At 39.4% G+C, this 12,855-nt stretch overlaps 1 protein-coding gene across 2 annotated transcripts in view; it reads right to left on the bottom strand.

Moving 5' to 3' along the window:
- Window positions 1-413: 413 nt before the first annotated feature.
- Window positions 414-12,855, bottom strand: part of BAG4 (BAG cochaperone 4) — a 36,468-nt gene continuing 24,026 nt past the window's right edge. For both annotated transcript variants that reach the window (XM_519710.8, XM_001170419.7), the window contains 3 exons: window positions 5,965-6,219; window positions 4,447-4,701; window positions 414-3,706 (listed from right to left, as the gene is read on the bottom strand). In XM_519710.8, coding sequence (XP_519710.5) covers window positions 3,221-3,706; window positions 4,447-4,701; window positions 5,965-6,219 — 996 coding nt within the window. In that variant the 3' untranslated portion in view covers window positions 414-3,220. The remainder of the gene's footprint in view (window positions 3,707-4,446; window positions 4,702-5,964; window positions 6,220-12,855) is intronic.

Here is a 12,855-nt window from a genome sequence, read left to right as displayed (position 1 = left end):
GATCAACAGAATGCTGCCTTTCATAGAACTGACTTTTTAAACTCGTAACTTCTACGAATTGAGGTAAACTTCTTACTTTTTTAAAAAAAGAAGTAAAAAAAAGTAAAGTTGTAAAAGAAAAGCTCCATCAACTATCCATCCCCCAAAAACTTTTTTAAGGCCTATTTAATCTACATTCTTCAAAATTTTTTTAACCTGCCTAGCTTTAATGGTATTATTTACATTAACCAACTGAAAAACTGTTTTCAGAACCCCATTTTTAAAAGCATTTAAAAGAATTCTGCACCAACATGTGGAGACACATATAATCCAACCCCTGTATACTTCATTAGGGCTTATTTGTTTAAAGTTACATTGGCATTCATACTTGGAACAACAGAGGGTTATTATTAAAAAAAAAAAACATAGTTGTGTTTATCATGCCAGGACTGGGTAACTTTATTCAAGACTTTGACAAAATGATCCCCAAAGTAATATAAATGTAGACACTTTAAAAAGTCCAGATGTGAAATTTCAAGAAAACTTTGAATTCAGTCCAAAGTCAGTATTAAGTCAAAAGTTGAACCAATTCTACAAATCATAAATACTATTTTCCTTCTTAAGTTCATATATTTTCTGAGATAGATTACCAACTTAGTTTTCTTTGATATTGGTATTTGGAATAATTTTAACATGATTTAACATCTTTAAGTTCTAAATCTATACTTATCCTGAATATCTTATTATAGTTAAAAATATAAATCCAGAACTGACAACTCTTCCTTACAGAAGAATTCCAATAATAAATGTAGAAGGATTGAGAGAAATAGAAAATCACCATTAGAACACCACAGTAGTAACTGCCACAAGCAAGATCTGCCAATGGATAGTAAAATGAGCAAAAGTTTAAGCAGAAACGGGACATTTGCATAGTCTCCGGGTATCTCCAGCAAATATTCAATAATTACAAGGAAAACACAGTAAGTTTACAGTAGCGAATCCTAGCAGACACCACCTTAGCATAGTGATCAAGGTTAACAACACCAGAAATACATTACAACATCAGGTATCCCCTGTTATGATACACTGTCACAGACTGGAAGACAGGACGTAGACATGATAGCTAAATGCAAGGCTGGGTCTTGGAACAGTAAAAGGACATTAGTGAAAAGACTAAAATCTCTACTTTTTAAACTTTCTACTTTAGTTAGTATTATATCAAGGTTAATTTCTTAATTTTGACAAATGTTCTATTGTTACGTAAGATGTTAACATAAGGGCAAGGTGGGTGCAGAGTATACAAGAACTCTACTACTTTTACAACTCTTCTGTAAGTCTAAAATTATCTCAAAAGCTTAAAAAATAACTGTTAGAAAACAAACATATATGTGCATAACATGTGTACATATATATAAGTCAAGACTTCATGGAAATTGGCATCTTGGGCACTCAGTCAGTAAAAGAATAGTGTTCTCTTCTGAATTATTCATTGTCTTACTGGTAGCTTAGCTTTAAGGTCCTCCCCCTTCTAGACTTTTAATTTCAAGTATAAATTTCTAATTTTCATAGAAAAGCCTTTTTTAAACATTCCTATATTAGGCCAAAAATAAAATCCTAGAATAAAATTATCACCATATTATCTTATAAAATCACTCATCCCAATCATAAGACCCAGCCAGTATTTTTACTACATTTCCTCTCCTCATCTGTTTGTATTGGTTTGGTTTGGTTTATGAGTGGAGACAGCTAATAGATTTAGTATTTACTCATAGGCCTGACAGTCTAGGGGAAAAAAAATTATCACTTGGGTATCTTATGAAGAAACAGCTGTTTTTCCAAGAACCAATATTGTGTACTCACCTCAGACATAAAAAGTTATTTACCTAAGTCTCTTCTATCTAACAGCATAGAGCTACCCAAACAAGGCCAATAAAGACCTTTTCAATATCCTTTTCTTAAATTTGGCTCTAAAATGACTGTTAATAATGGTAATAAATGTCTTTTTATTAAACAGACAATTTTATCTTATGCAATTTAGGGAAATAAACATAAAATCTACCTTTAAATGAGGAAAATAATAATTTCCCACTCTAACTATGGCTGATTCATTCCCTGAGCATGAATCCCATTTTACCCTCATTGTTTTTAACTATAAACTGAGCTGAAATCTGCTCACAGGTGAAACTAGTATTTTAGATGGAGAATGATATTACCAAGTAATCATATTTATTACTTTTTGTAGTAATTATTTCTACTCACTGTGGCATTTAATGTTTCATCTGTAACTCTCTATCACAATGCCCTCTATAGAAGCAGCAATAGTGAAAACATAATTACACTTTGGGGAAAAAAAAAAAAAAACAGGAAAAAACAGGTAACTTTTAAGTGGATCTTTATCCAAATACAATAAAAAAGCAAAAAAGAAAAGTGTCCGTAAACATTTTCATTTTATGTCAATGCCATTTCCAAATTCATCTTCCACTACTACCATGAACAGCAGAAGTGGTAAAAAAAAAAAAAAAAAAAAAGAAAGAAGAAAAAAACTCTAACCTAATGATCTATAGAAAAAGGGAGACAATTTACTCACTACACATTGCAGTATATTCAAGTGGTGAAAAGATATAAATTTTTTCAGAACTGCCATACTATCTGGCTGTCAATATAGTCTCTTGAATAATTATATTAAACATATTACTACAAAATGTACCAAGAAGTAGAGAATAATACTATATTTGTAAACTGCAAATAACAAAACAAAACAGAAGTCCAAGAAGGCTAAAGTCTAAGCTATAATTACACATGAAGTATATGTTGAAAGCAGTCACAATGTACAAAAATGTGACAAGATATCCAGATGTTTAAAAAAACACATCCTGTTTGTCTCAGATTATATCCAGTTTCATCTGGTAGGTTTCTGATAAGCCTGTTATGTGAAGTGTGTTTCCCTCCTGCTGGTAAGAAGCAGCTTGTAGATATCCATAAATTTTTTAAGGAGTGAGTCTACTTGGCAATATTGGTAACTCCATAGTTTCCTATTACATTCATTCGTCTGAAAACTGAAAACAACTCATGACTAAAATATTCTTCCATTCCTTTGCCAGTTTTTCAAGTATAAAATCAAAGGAAAGTTGGAATGTATTGCTTCTTGTCATCAACAGGCATTTCAAAAAGAGGGTAATTAACCAAATCAAGTGTTCTTTGGTCAAGTTAGTAACAGGCTTCCACTTTGTTCTAAATCCTTTCATAATCCTTTTTTTTCTAATTTTTCCAGTATGGCCTGAATCTTACAAACAGCCTCTTTTCTGGCCTGCCGTACAGAGTCCTGGCCCCCAGTTTCAACTGAATCCAGTTCCAAAAGTTCCTTGGTTAGCATTTCTTCCAGAAGCCAGTATGCTTTGTCTGTCTTTTTTCCTACAAATTCTTCTACTTCTTGTTCAAGATACTGGACCTTCTCCAGCACATGTATGATTTTTTTAATACTCGGAGGAGTACTTTCATCTGAAGGTACACATTCTTCAGGAAGACTGCTACTTTGATCTTGATTGTTGGGATGGTCACTGGTGGCATTACCATACAGCTGAGGCTCAGCACTATACTGGACTTGGGAATCCAAAAGATCTGAATCATCATTGTTCACTGTCCCCGAGGATTCGTACTGATGGACACTGCAAGGAAAGTTGTGCCGGTTCATGCTTTGATCTGATTGGCTATAGGGGTATGAAGAATCCTTGGAGTGGGAGAGCAAAAAGAGGAAAAGAGCTGTTTTAATGGGAAACCATCAACATCAAATTTGTTAGCCCACATCTTTCACTTGACCAGAAAGGTACATGAAAAGATTCCCTAACAATAAAATTGGACCCCTCTCCTTAATCATTTGCAAAAAAACACAGTCCTAAGAAGATAAAAGGGAGTGCCCTGTCAGACAAAAGGCACAGAATTTTTGAGTTATAATGGCTGGAACCTGCCCTGTGGCAGGTCCATCACCATGAGCACCTCATAGTCCATCCTGTGACCTAATTAATAAGAATTAGTTTTTCCCCTAAAAGGTTAAAAACCTCAAGCAAGGTCTTGAAAAGGAACACAGCCACAAGTGATAATGTTCAAGTCTGTGGTTTAAATACAAGCTCACGCTACAGATATTTCACATTGGTTTTGTCTTCTGTTCATAGATTATTTGAAGTAGTAAAATGCATCTTTGCATTTAATGTTTAGAAGAATTACAACAAACAGAAAATGTGTATCTTTCTGTCTTTTAACAAAAACGATGTGAATCTAAATCTTCTCTAAATATAAAGTCTATTTAAAAAAAAAAAAAGGAAACCGAGCTGAGGTAAAGCTATAGATAAGTAGTCATCAACTTTTTGTAATTAGTCCCCATTTAACACAAACCAGTACAGAAACTATATAAACCATGTTATGTTCTCTTAATTACACACACATTAAAGGAACAACATTTAGGTCTCCTACCTTGGGCTGCTGGACTGGGGGTGAAGGGGGTGACTGGGGAGAGCCACTGCTAGGCCATGGTGAAGTACTTTCGGTCATGTAGAGATTGCCGGGTGGTGCTGAGGGCGCTGATGAAGGCCAGGGGTAACGGCCACCCATTCCATAAGCACCAGGAGAAGCCCACGCATCTTCTTGTGGCCGTACAGTCGGTCCTGATTGTGGAACACTACGATTACCATCTCCATAAGGATAATGGGGCAGGGTCATTCCAGGGTTCTAGATTGAGAGGAAGAAATATACCAGTCATTGTGAAAAACTTATAATAAAAATATTCTGCTACAGGCAGATTCTGAGATGCTTCCTCTCTTCTTAACAGAGTATACATTAGCTGCTACTGGACTAAACTGTAGTAAATCTAATTAATCAGCTGCAGTAATTTCTCCAAGCCTCAAAAAGTTGGTTCCAAAGATACCAGGGGTAGATTTAATGACAATAAAACTCAGAAGGAATAAGGCCTAAAAATTCAATGGATGAAACCCAAGTCTGTCCCATAGATACTATAAACAAACAGACCCATATGCTATAAGGAAGCACAAATAAAGACATGTTAGAACTCCTCTTGAAGTGAACAGAGAAATAAACATAGTTATTCACAGAATATTAAAAAAACATGAACCTGGCCAGGCGCGGTGGCTCACGCCTGTAATCCCAGCACTTTGGGAGGCTGAGGTGGGCGGATCACGAGGTCAGGAGATCGAGACCATCCTGGCTAACAAGGTGAAACCCCATCTCTACTAAAAATACAAAAAAAAATTAGCTGGGCGCGGTGGCGGGCGCTTGTAGTCCCAGCTACTCGGGAGGCTGAGGCCGGAGAATGGCATGAACCCGGGAGGTGGAGCTTGCAGTGAGCCTAGACCATGCCACTGCACTCCAGCCTGGGCGACAGAGCGAGACTCCGTCTCAAAAAAAAAAAAAAAAAGAACCTAACAGGGTGCTAAAAAAGGCTAAGATTTGCCTGGCACGGTGGCTCATGCCTGTAATCCCAGCACTTTGGGAGGCCGAGGGGGGCAGATCACGAGGTCAGGAGATCAAGACCATCCTGGCCAACATGGTGAAACCCCATCTCTACTAAAAATACAAAAATGAGCTGGGCGTGATGGCGCGTGCTTGTAATCCCAGCTACTTGGGAGGCTGAGGCAGAAGAATTGCTTGAACCCAGGAGGTAGAGGTTGCAGTGAGCCAAGATCACGCCACAAAAAAAAAAAAAAAAAAAAAAGGCTAAGATAGGGAAACTTTCAAGCAGCAACTCTCTAAAGATTACTTTCAGTATAAAAATTTATGATTATGACATCTAAGGTACCTTCAGCCAAAGTCCATTTACTGCAATAGCTGCCACAAATAAGAAAGGCATCAATATAAAAGCCTTCCCAATCTAGAAGTGTCTTATTAAATCAGCACTAGTATGAACAGATGCTCTTCCACTGTTTACAGGAGGCAGAGACTTTGAATTCATTTTTTTCCCAATAGAAAACAACTCACCTGTGAAGGCGGATATCCTGGAACCTGCCCCCTAAGAGGGGGTGCTTCAGTCTGACAGTCCTGCTGGGGATAGATCCAACGAGAGACTGGAGTTGGGCTGTTGCCAGATGAACGGTAAGTACTTGGAACTTCTGTGGAGTAACTGGTCTGAGTATAACCAGGTGCATAATAAGCCCCTGAGTATGAGGCAGTATTTGCCCCAGGGCCTGGGGGGTATGTTGGACCATACGCTCCATTTGTATAAGAATTCAAACTCTGAAAAAAACCAAGTTGAGTGAAAAAAAGATGAATTAGTAGAAGAGCTGAAATGCCCTGACTTAATGCCTAAACTTGAAAACTTTGAGAAGATGTTAATCACTAATGCAGGCCAGGCACAGTGGCTCATGCCTGTAATCCCAGCACTTTGGGAGCCCAAGGTGGGAGAATCATTTGAGGTCAGGAGTTTGAGACCAGCCTGGACAACATAGTGAGACCCTGTTTCTACAAAAATAAAATAAAATAATTAGCCAGGCATTGCCAGGCACAGTGGCTCAAGCCTGTAATCCTAGCACTTTGGGAGGCCGAGGCGGGTGGATCACCTGAGGTCAGGAGTTCTAGACCAGCCTGGCCAAAATGGTGAAACCCCATCTCTACTAAAAATACAAAAATTAGCCGGGCATGGTGGCAGGCGCCTGTAATCCCAGCTACTCGGGGGGCTGACGCAGGAGAATCGCTTGAACCCAGGAGGCGGAAGTTGCAGTGAGCCAAGATCGTGCCATCGCACTCCAGCCTGGGGGACAAGAGTAAGACTTCATCTCAAAAAAAAAAAAAATTATCTAGGCCTCATGGCGCACATCTGTAGTCCAAGCTACTCAGGAGGCTGAGGTGAGAGGATTGCTTGAGCCCAGGAGGTCAAGGCTGCAGTGAGTCATGGTTGTACCACTGCACTCCAGCCTGGGCAACAGAGTGAGACTCTGTCTCAGAAAGTATAAGAAAACAAAAAAATTATTTAAAAAGACCTAGCTCTGCCATAGACTTTGTATTTAACCTTCCCTAACTTCAGTTTCTCCATCAGGAAAATGAAGATCATAAACGTATCTTTGAGGATTACTGTCAAAATTAAATAAGATGACATATATAAAAGGTTTAGCATAGTGTCTGGCATATAGTATGCTCAATAAATGGTAATTATTTGTATTATGACTGTTGTTAGTATTATCATGGCTGGGTCATGACATGAACCCAGATCTGACTCTGAAGTCCAGTTCTTTGTATTACACCATCACTCTGCATCCCAAATGATACCAACAACAAACTCCTCATATATTGCTCACTGTAGTTTTAAATAACCTATTCAGACTCTTATCCACACCCAGAATCCTCAGTTTAATAATCCAAACAAGATTCAAGCTAGGCAGGCGCACAGGCTCATGCCTGTAATCCCAGCACTTTGGGAGGCTGAGAAGGGAGGATCACTTTTTTTTTTTTTTGAGATGGAGTCTTGCTCTGTCACCCAGGCTGGAGTGCAGTAGCAAGATCTCGGCTCACTGCAACCTCCACCCCCCAGATTCAAGCGATTCTCCTGCCTCAGCCTCTCAAGTAGCTGGGATTACAGGCATGCTATAATTTTTGTACTTTTAGTAGAGATGGGGTTTCACCATCTTGGCCAGGCTGGTCTCGAACTCCTGACCTCATATCCACCCGCCTCAGCCTCCCAAAGTGCTGGGATTACAGGCATGAGCTACTGCATCCAGCCTAGGAGGGAGGATCACTTGAGCTCAGGAGTTACAGACCAGCCTCAGGAATATAGTCAAACCCCATCTATTAAAAAAAAAAAAGTAATTTTTTAAAAAAGATTCAAGCTTAGTGCTAAATTTAAATGATCACCTCAACGTGTTCTATTAATTTCTACTTTACCCTTTAAAAACAGTGAAAACACAGAATCCAGTCTTCCTATACTCATCTCTATCTCGAAGACTATATAATCTTTCCCACTTTAGGTATGAGGATACCCATGACCAAAGAATTCCATGCAGGATGAGGTGTAATAAACAGTCAGCAATGCATTCCCTGAGCAGAAGACCATGAACCACCACTATGTTAAAACTACTAAGAGGCTGTTAAGGTCTTCGGGCATAAACAAAGAACTCCGTAATACATCACACACACAATTGGAGACTTAATAAAACATTATGTGACTTTTTGTACTGTTATTCAACTTCTAGAAATCCTAAGGAAATGATTCAACTAGAGAAAAAGTTATAGACATGAAGTTCTTCATCGCAGCATTATTTACAATCACACAAAATTGTAAACTACCTAAATGTCCTATAATAATGGAATCTTTAAGTAGATTAAAGACTATTCATTGAAAAAATTGTATTCAGTCTTCAAATTTTATTGTTATGCCTAGGCGCACAGACTCATGCCTGTAAAAATCCCAGCGTTTTGGGAAGCCAAGGTGGGAGGACTGCTTGAGCCCAGGAGTCTGAGAACAGCCTGTGCAAACAGCAAGACCTCATCTCTACAAAAAAAAAAAAAAAAAAAAAAAAAGTAATTAGCTGGGCGTGGTATGGCACAGCTATAGTCCTTAGCTACACAGGAGGCTGAGGCAGGAGGATCGTTTGAGCCTAGGAGTTCAATGTTACAGTGAGCTATAATCAAGCCACTGTTCTCTAGCCTGGGTGACAGTAAGACCCTGTCTTCAACTAGCTAACTAACTAAATAAATATTTTACTGTTAGAACTGACCAGATATTTAATGATATGAAATAATTATTTTAAGGTTGTTTTTTTCCTTTTAAGTTTTAATTTTTAATTAAAAATGTTTAAAAACATTGTGGTTATGTTTTTAAAACTTCCTTATATTTTAAAGAAACATACTTAGGTATTTATAAGTGATAAAATGATATCTGAAATTGCTTCAAAATACTCCAAGGAAATACTCCAAGAATAAATACACGACGGCCATGTACTGATAACCCATTGAAACCAATAGATGGGTTCATGTTACTTTAGTGTGCGATTCTCATTGCTTTTATGTGGCTTTTGTTGTTTATTTTTTTTCTTTTTCCCTTCTCACAGGCGTTGTTTTTGTTTTTTTTCCCGTTGTTGTTGTTTTTCTTTAAATAGAAATGAGGTCACGCTATGTTGCCAGGCTAGTCTCAAACTTTTAGGCTGAAGTGATCCTGGCACCTCACCCTCCCAAAGTGCTGGGATTATACCATGCCTGGCCATTACTTTTTTTTCTCCCCAAGACACCCAGGGTAGAATGCAGTGGCACAATCACAGCTCACTGCAGCCTCAAACTCCTGGGCTCAAGCAATCCTCCCACCTTAGCATCCTAAGTAACTGGGACCACAGGCATGCACCACCATGCCTGGCTAATTTTTGTATTTTTTGTAGAGACAGGGTTTGGCCATGTTGCCCAGGCTGATCTCGAACTCCTGGGCTCAAGCAATCCACTCGCCTCAGCTTCCCAAAGTGCTGGGATTACAGGTGTGAGCCACCACATCTGGCCAGCCATTACTTTTGATGCTTGAAAATTTCCTTGATTCCTGGAATTACTTCCTGGTTTTGAGATGTCTTCATGAGTTCACTGCTTCTTTTCCCAAATAACCACTGTCCTGACAGATCACAAAGCTGTCACATGCATGTTTACAAAAGAACACAGAATCAGATTATATAACAGCCTTGCAGTTGCTAAAGATGTTTGTTAAGGATGAGCTAAAGATCCTATTTCAGAAACGTGGCAAAGTTTTTAAGTCTTTGTCTGAAAAGCAGCTTGTGTGAAAGTTGCCAATGCCAAGATGGAGTCACTTACATCAGACCCAAAATGGAGGGGGAGGTCACGAAGCAGGGGATCTCATGCACACATGTCTGTGATAAGTATTATCACAAGGACTTTTTTTTTTTTTTTTTGAGACAGGGTCTCCCTCTGTCACCCAGGCTAGAGTACAGTGGCACCATCATAGCTCACTGCAGCCTAGATCTCCCAGGCTCAAGTTATCCTCCTGCCTCAGCCTCCCAAGTAGCTTGGACTACAGGTATGAGCCACTGCACCCAGCCTATATCACAGGGCTTTCTAAAAACTCACAAGAAATCCCTGTAGGCTCTACTCATCTTGCTTGTCCTACATATGTCTGTAACAGGACTTATCACAAAAAATTCCTCAACCAGGCACGGTGGCTCACACCTGTAATCTGAGCACTTTGGGAGGCCAAGGCGGGCGGATCACGAGGTCAGGAGATTGAGACCATCCTGGCTAACACGGTGAAACCCTGTCTCTACTAAAAATACAAAAAATTAGCCGGGCGTGGTGGCAGGCGACTGTAGTCCCAGCTACTCGGGAGGCTGAGGCAGGAGAATGGCGTGAACTCAGGAGGCGGAGCTTGCAGTGAGCCAAGATCGCGCCATGGCACTCCAGCCTGGGCGACAGAGTGAAACTCTGTCCAAAAAAAAAAAAAAAAAAAAAAAAAATCCCTCAAGACTGCAGTTTCACATAAGCCATCTTCATAAGAACACTCGCTTAGCAATGAGTTTCCAGTAACATCAGCTCCTACAACAGGCCCCTGTGACCAATGATGTTTGTCTTAAAACAGCTTATATGGACTTCTCCTCTTTCCCTTTAAAAGTTTCCCCTTACTACAACTTCTCCAGATATGTAGGGGATGATTATCTATGGTACGCGCATCTGAAATTGTAATTCTCTGTTTATTTCCAAACAGATTCATTTCTTTGAAGAGTTCTTCTCTCTGTTGTTATTTTAGGTTGACACTTGGAGCACAGCAAAGAAAATACAGGAGTTCCTTGCACCATTTAGAGTCATAATATGGAATCCAAAAAGGAAGAAAATGCTTCTAGGGCTTCAGGACAGATTTCTGTTACCTATTAAAGTATGTCATAAAAATGAAGGACTTGGCCAGGCGTGGTAGCTCATTCTTGTAATTCTAGCACTTTGGGAGACCAAGGCAGGCGGATCGCTTGAGGTCAGGAGTTCCAGACCAGCCTGGGCAACAAAGTAAGACCCCATCTCTACAAAAAATACAAAAATTAGCCAGGTGTAGTGGCGTATGCCTAAGGTCCCAGCCACTCAAGCAGTTAAGGTGGGAGGATCACCTGAGCCAGAGGAGATTGAGGCTGCAGTGAGCTGTGATAATGCCATTGCACTCCAGCCTGAGAAATAGAAAAAAAAAAAAGGGGGCCGAGCACAGTGGCTCATGCCTGTAATCCTAGCACTTTGGAAGGCCAAGGCAGGTGGACTGCTTAAACTCAAAGAGTTTAAGATAAGCGGGGGCAACCCCCCTCTCTACAAAAAATACAAAAATTAGCTGGGAATGGTGGCATGTGCCTGTAGTCCCAGCTACTCAGGAGGCTGCAGTGGGAGGATCGCTTGAGCCCAGGAGGTGGAGGCTGCAGTGAGCCGATATCATACCACTGTACTCCAGCCTGGGTGACAGAGGGAGACCTGGTCTCAAAAAAAGAAAGAAAAGGAAAGGAAAAAGAAGGACTTAAGAACAAAGTAGAAGCAACTCAACCGAGTTTGAATAATACTGAGAAAACCTCACGAACTTTATTAACAGTTGGGTGAGACAATATCTTCTGCTTCCAGAGATATAGCCTGAGATTGTGAACTTCCGTGCTGTTCACACCCTACTCCATGAATCGCCCTCCATGCTCCTCTCAAAAGTCCACACTATTAGTTAAAGAATGAAGTTCTGAAAAATGAGGAAGGCTTTAGTTCAAATGCTGCCCTAATACTTGCATAGCACATAAACTGCACCTGGCACATGGCAGGCTAATCAACTTGGTAGATTGGTCAGATACCTTAGCAACATTAACAGCTTCTTAAAAAAAAAAAAAAAAAAAAAAATATATATATATATATATATATAAATTCCACACTCAGAATAAATGCATGAAATTACATATTCTTGGCTTATTATAGCTACTTTTGAATGAGAATTTTTAAGATTTATAAAACCAACCAAACAGAAGAATGACCATGTGGCAAGGCTAACCCAAGGACGTAGCCGGAAGGTAAAGACATGATACTGCTTAATTTTTTAAAAAGGAAACCAGTCATATCTATATACCACTATAGGAGTCTATCTTGGATAGAAGCTAGACCAAGTGCAATGGCTCACGCCTGTAATCCCAACACTTTGGGATGCTGAGGTAGAAGGATCACCTGAGCCCAGGAGTTCAAGACCAGCCTAGGCAACATAGTGAGACCCCATCTCTGCAAAATATTTAAAAATTAAACCAGGTGTGGTTGCACGCACCTGTACCTAGGACACTGAGACAGGAGGATCACTTAAGTCCAGGAGTTCAAGGTTACAGTGATCTATGATTATGCCACTACAATGAACTGGGTGGTAGAGCAAGACTATCTATCTCAAGAAACAAACAAAAAAAGATGATGATAAATGTATAATCCCCATGTGATGTTTCGCCAGAAAATACACATGTGCTCACCTCAAAAAGGTGTATGTCTAGACACCTTTGGGTTATTTTAAATCCAACAACTTGTATGTTGTATCTAAAAACATTTGCACATTATTACTGTTGCTTTTAAAAAGTTACTACTAAATTATAAGTTAATCTTTTTTGAACCTACATATGAATGTAATAAATACTTTTACCTAAGGGGGAAAATGTTATGAGAAAAAGCAATCTTTATCAGTAAGATCAGTGAAATCAGAAAAATTAACATCAACTTATAATTCATGACTATGAGTTTTGTCTCCCTCTTACATTAACTATAAAAGTACACATGCTACTCTCCAAACTGATCTATGATGCAATCTCAATAAAAATCTCAGCTGCCTGGCCAGGCATGGTGGCTCATGCCTGTAATCCCAGCACTTTGGGAGGCCAAGGCAGGCGGATCACCTGAGGTCCGGAGTTCGAG

The sequence above is a fragment of the Pan troglodytes genome, chromosome 7 (assembly GCF_028858775.2).
Source record: "Pan troglodytes isolate AG18354 chromosome 7, NHGRI_mPanTro3-v2.0_pri, whole genome shotgun sequence".
Lineage (NCBI taxonomy): Eukaryota > Metazoa > Chordata > Mammalia > Primates > Hominidae > Pan > Pan troglodytes.
This window is presented reverse-complemented; position numbering and strand designations above follow the sequence as displayed.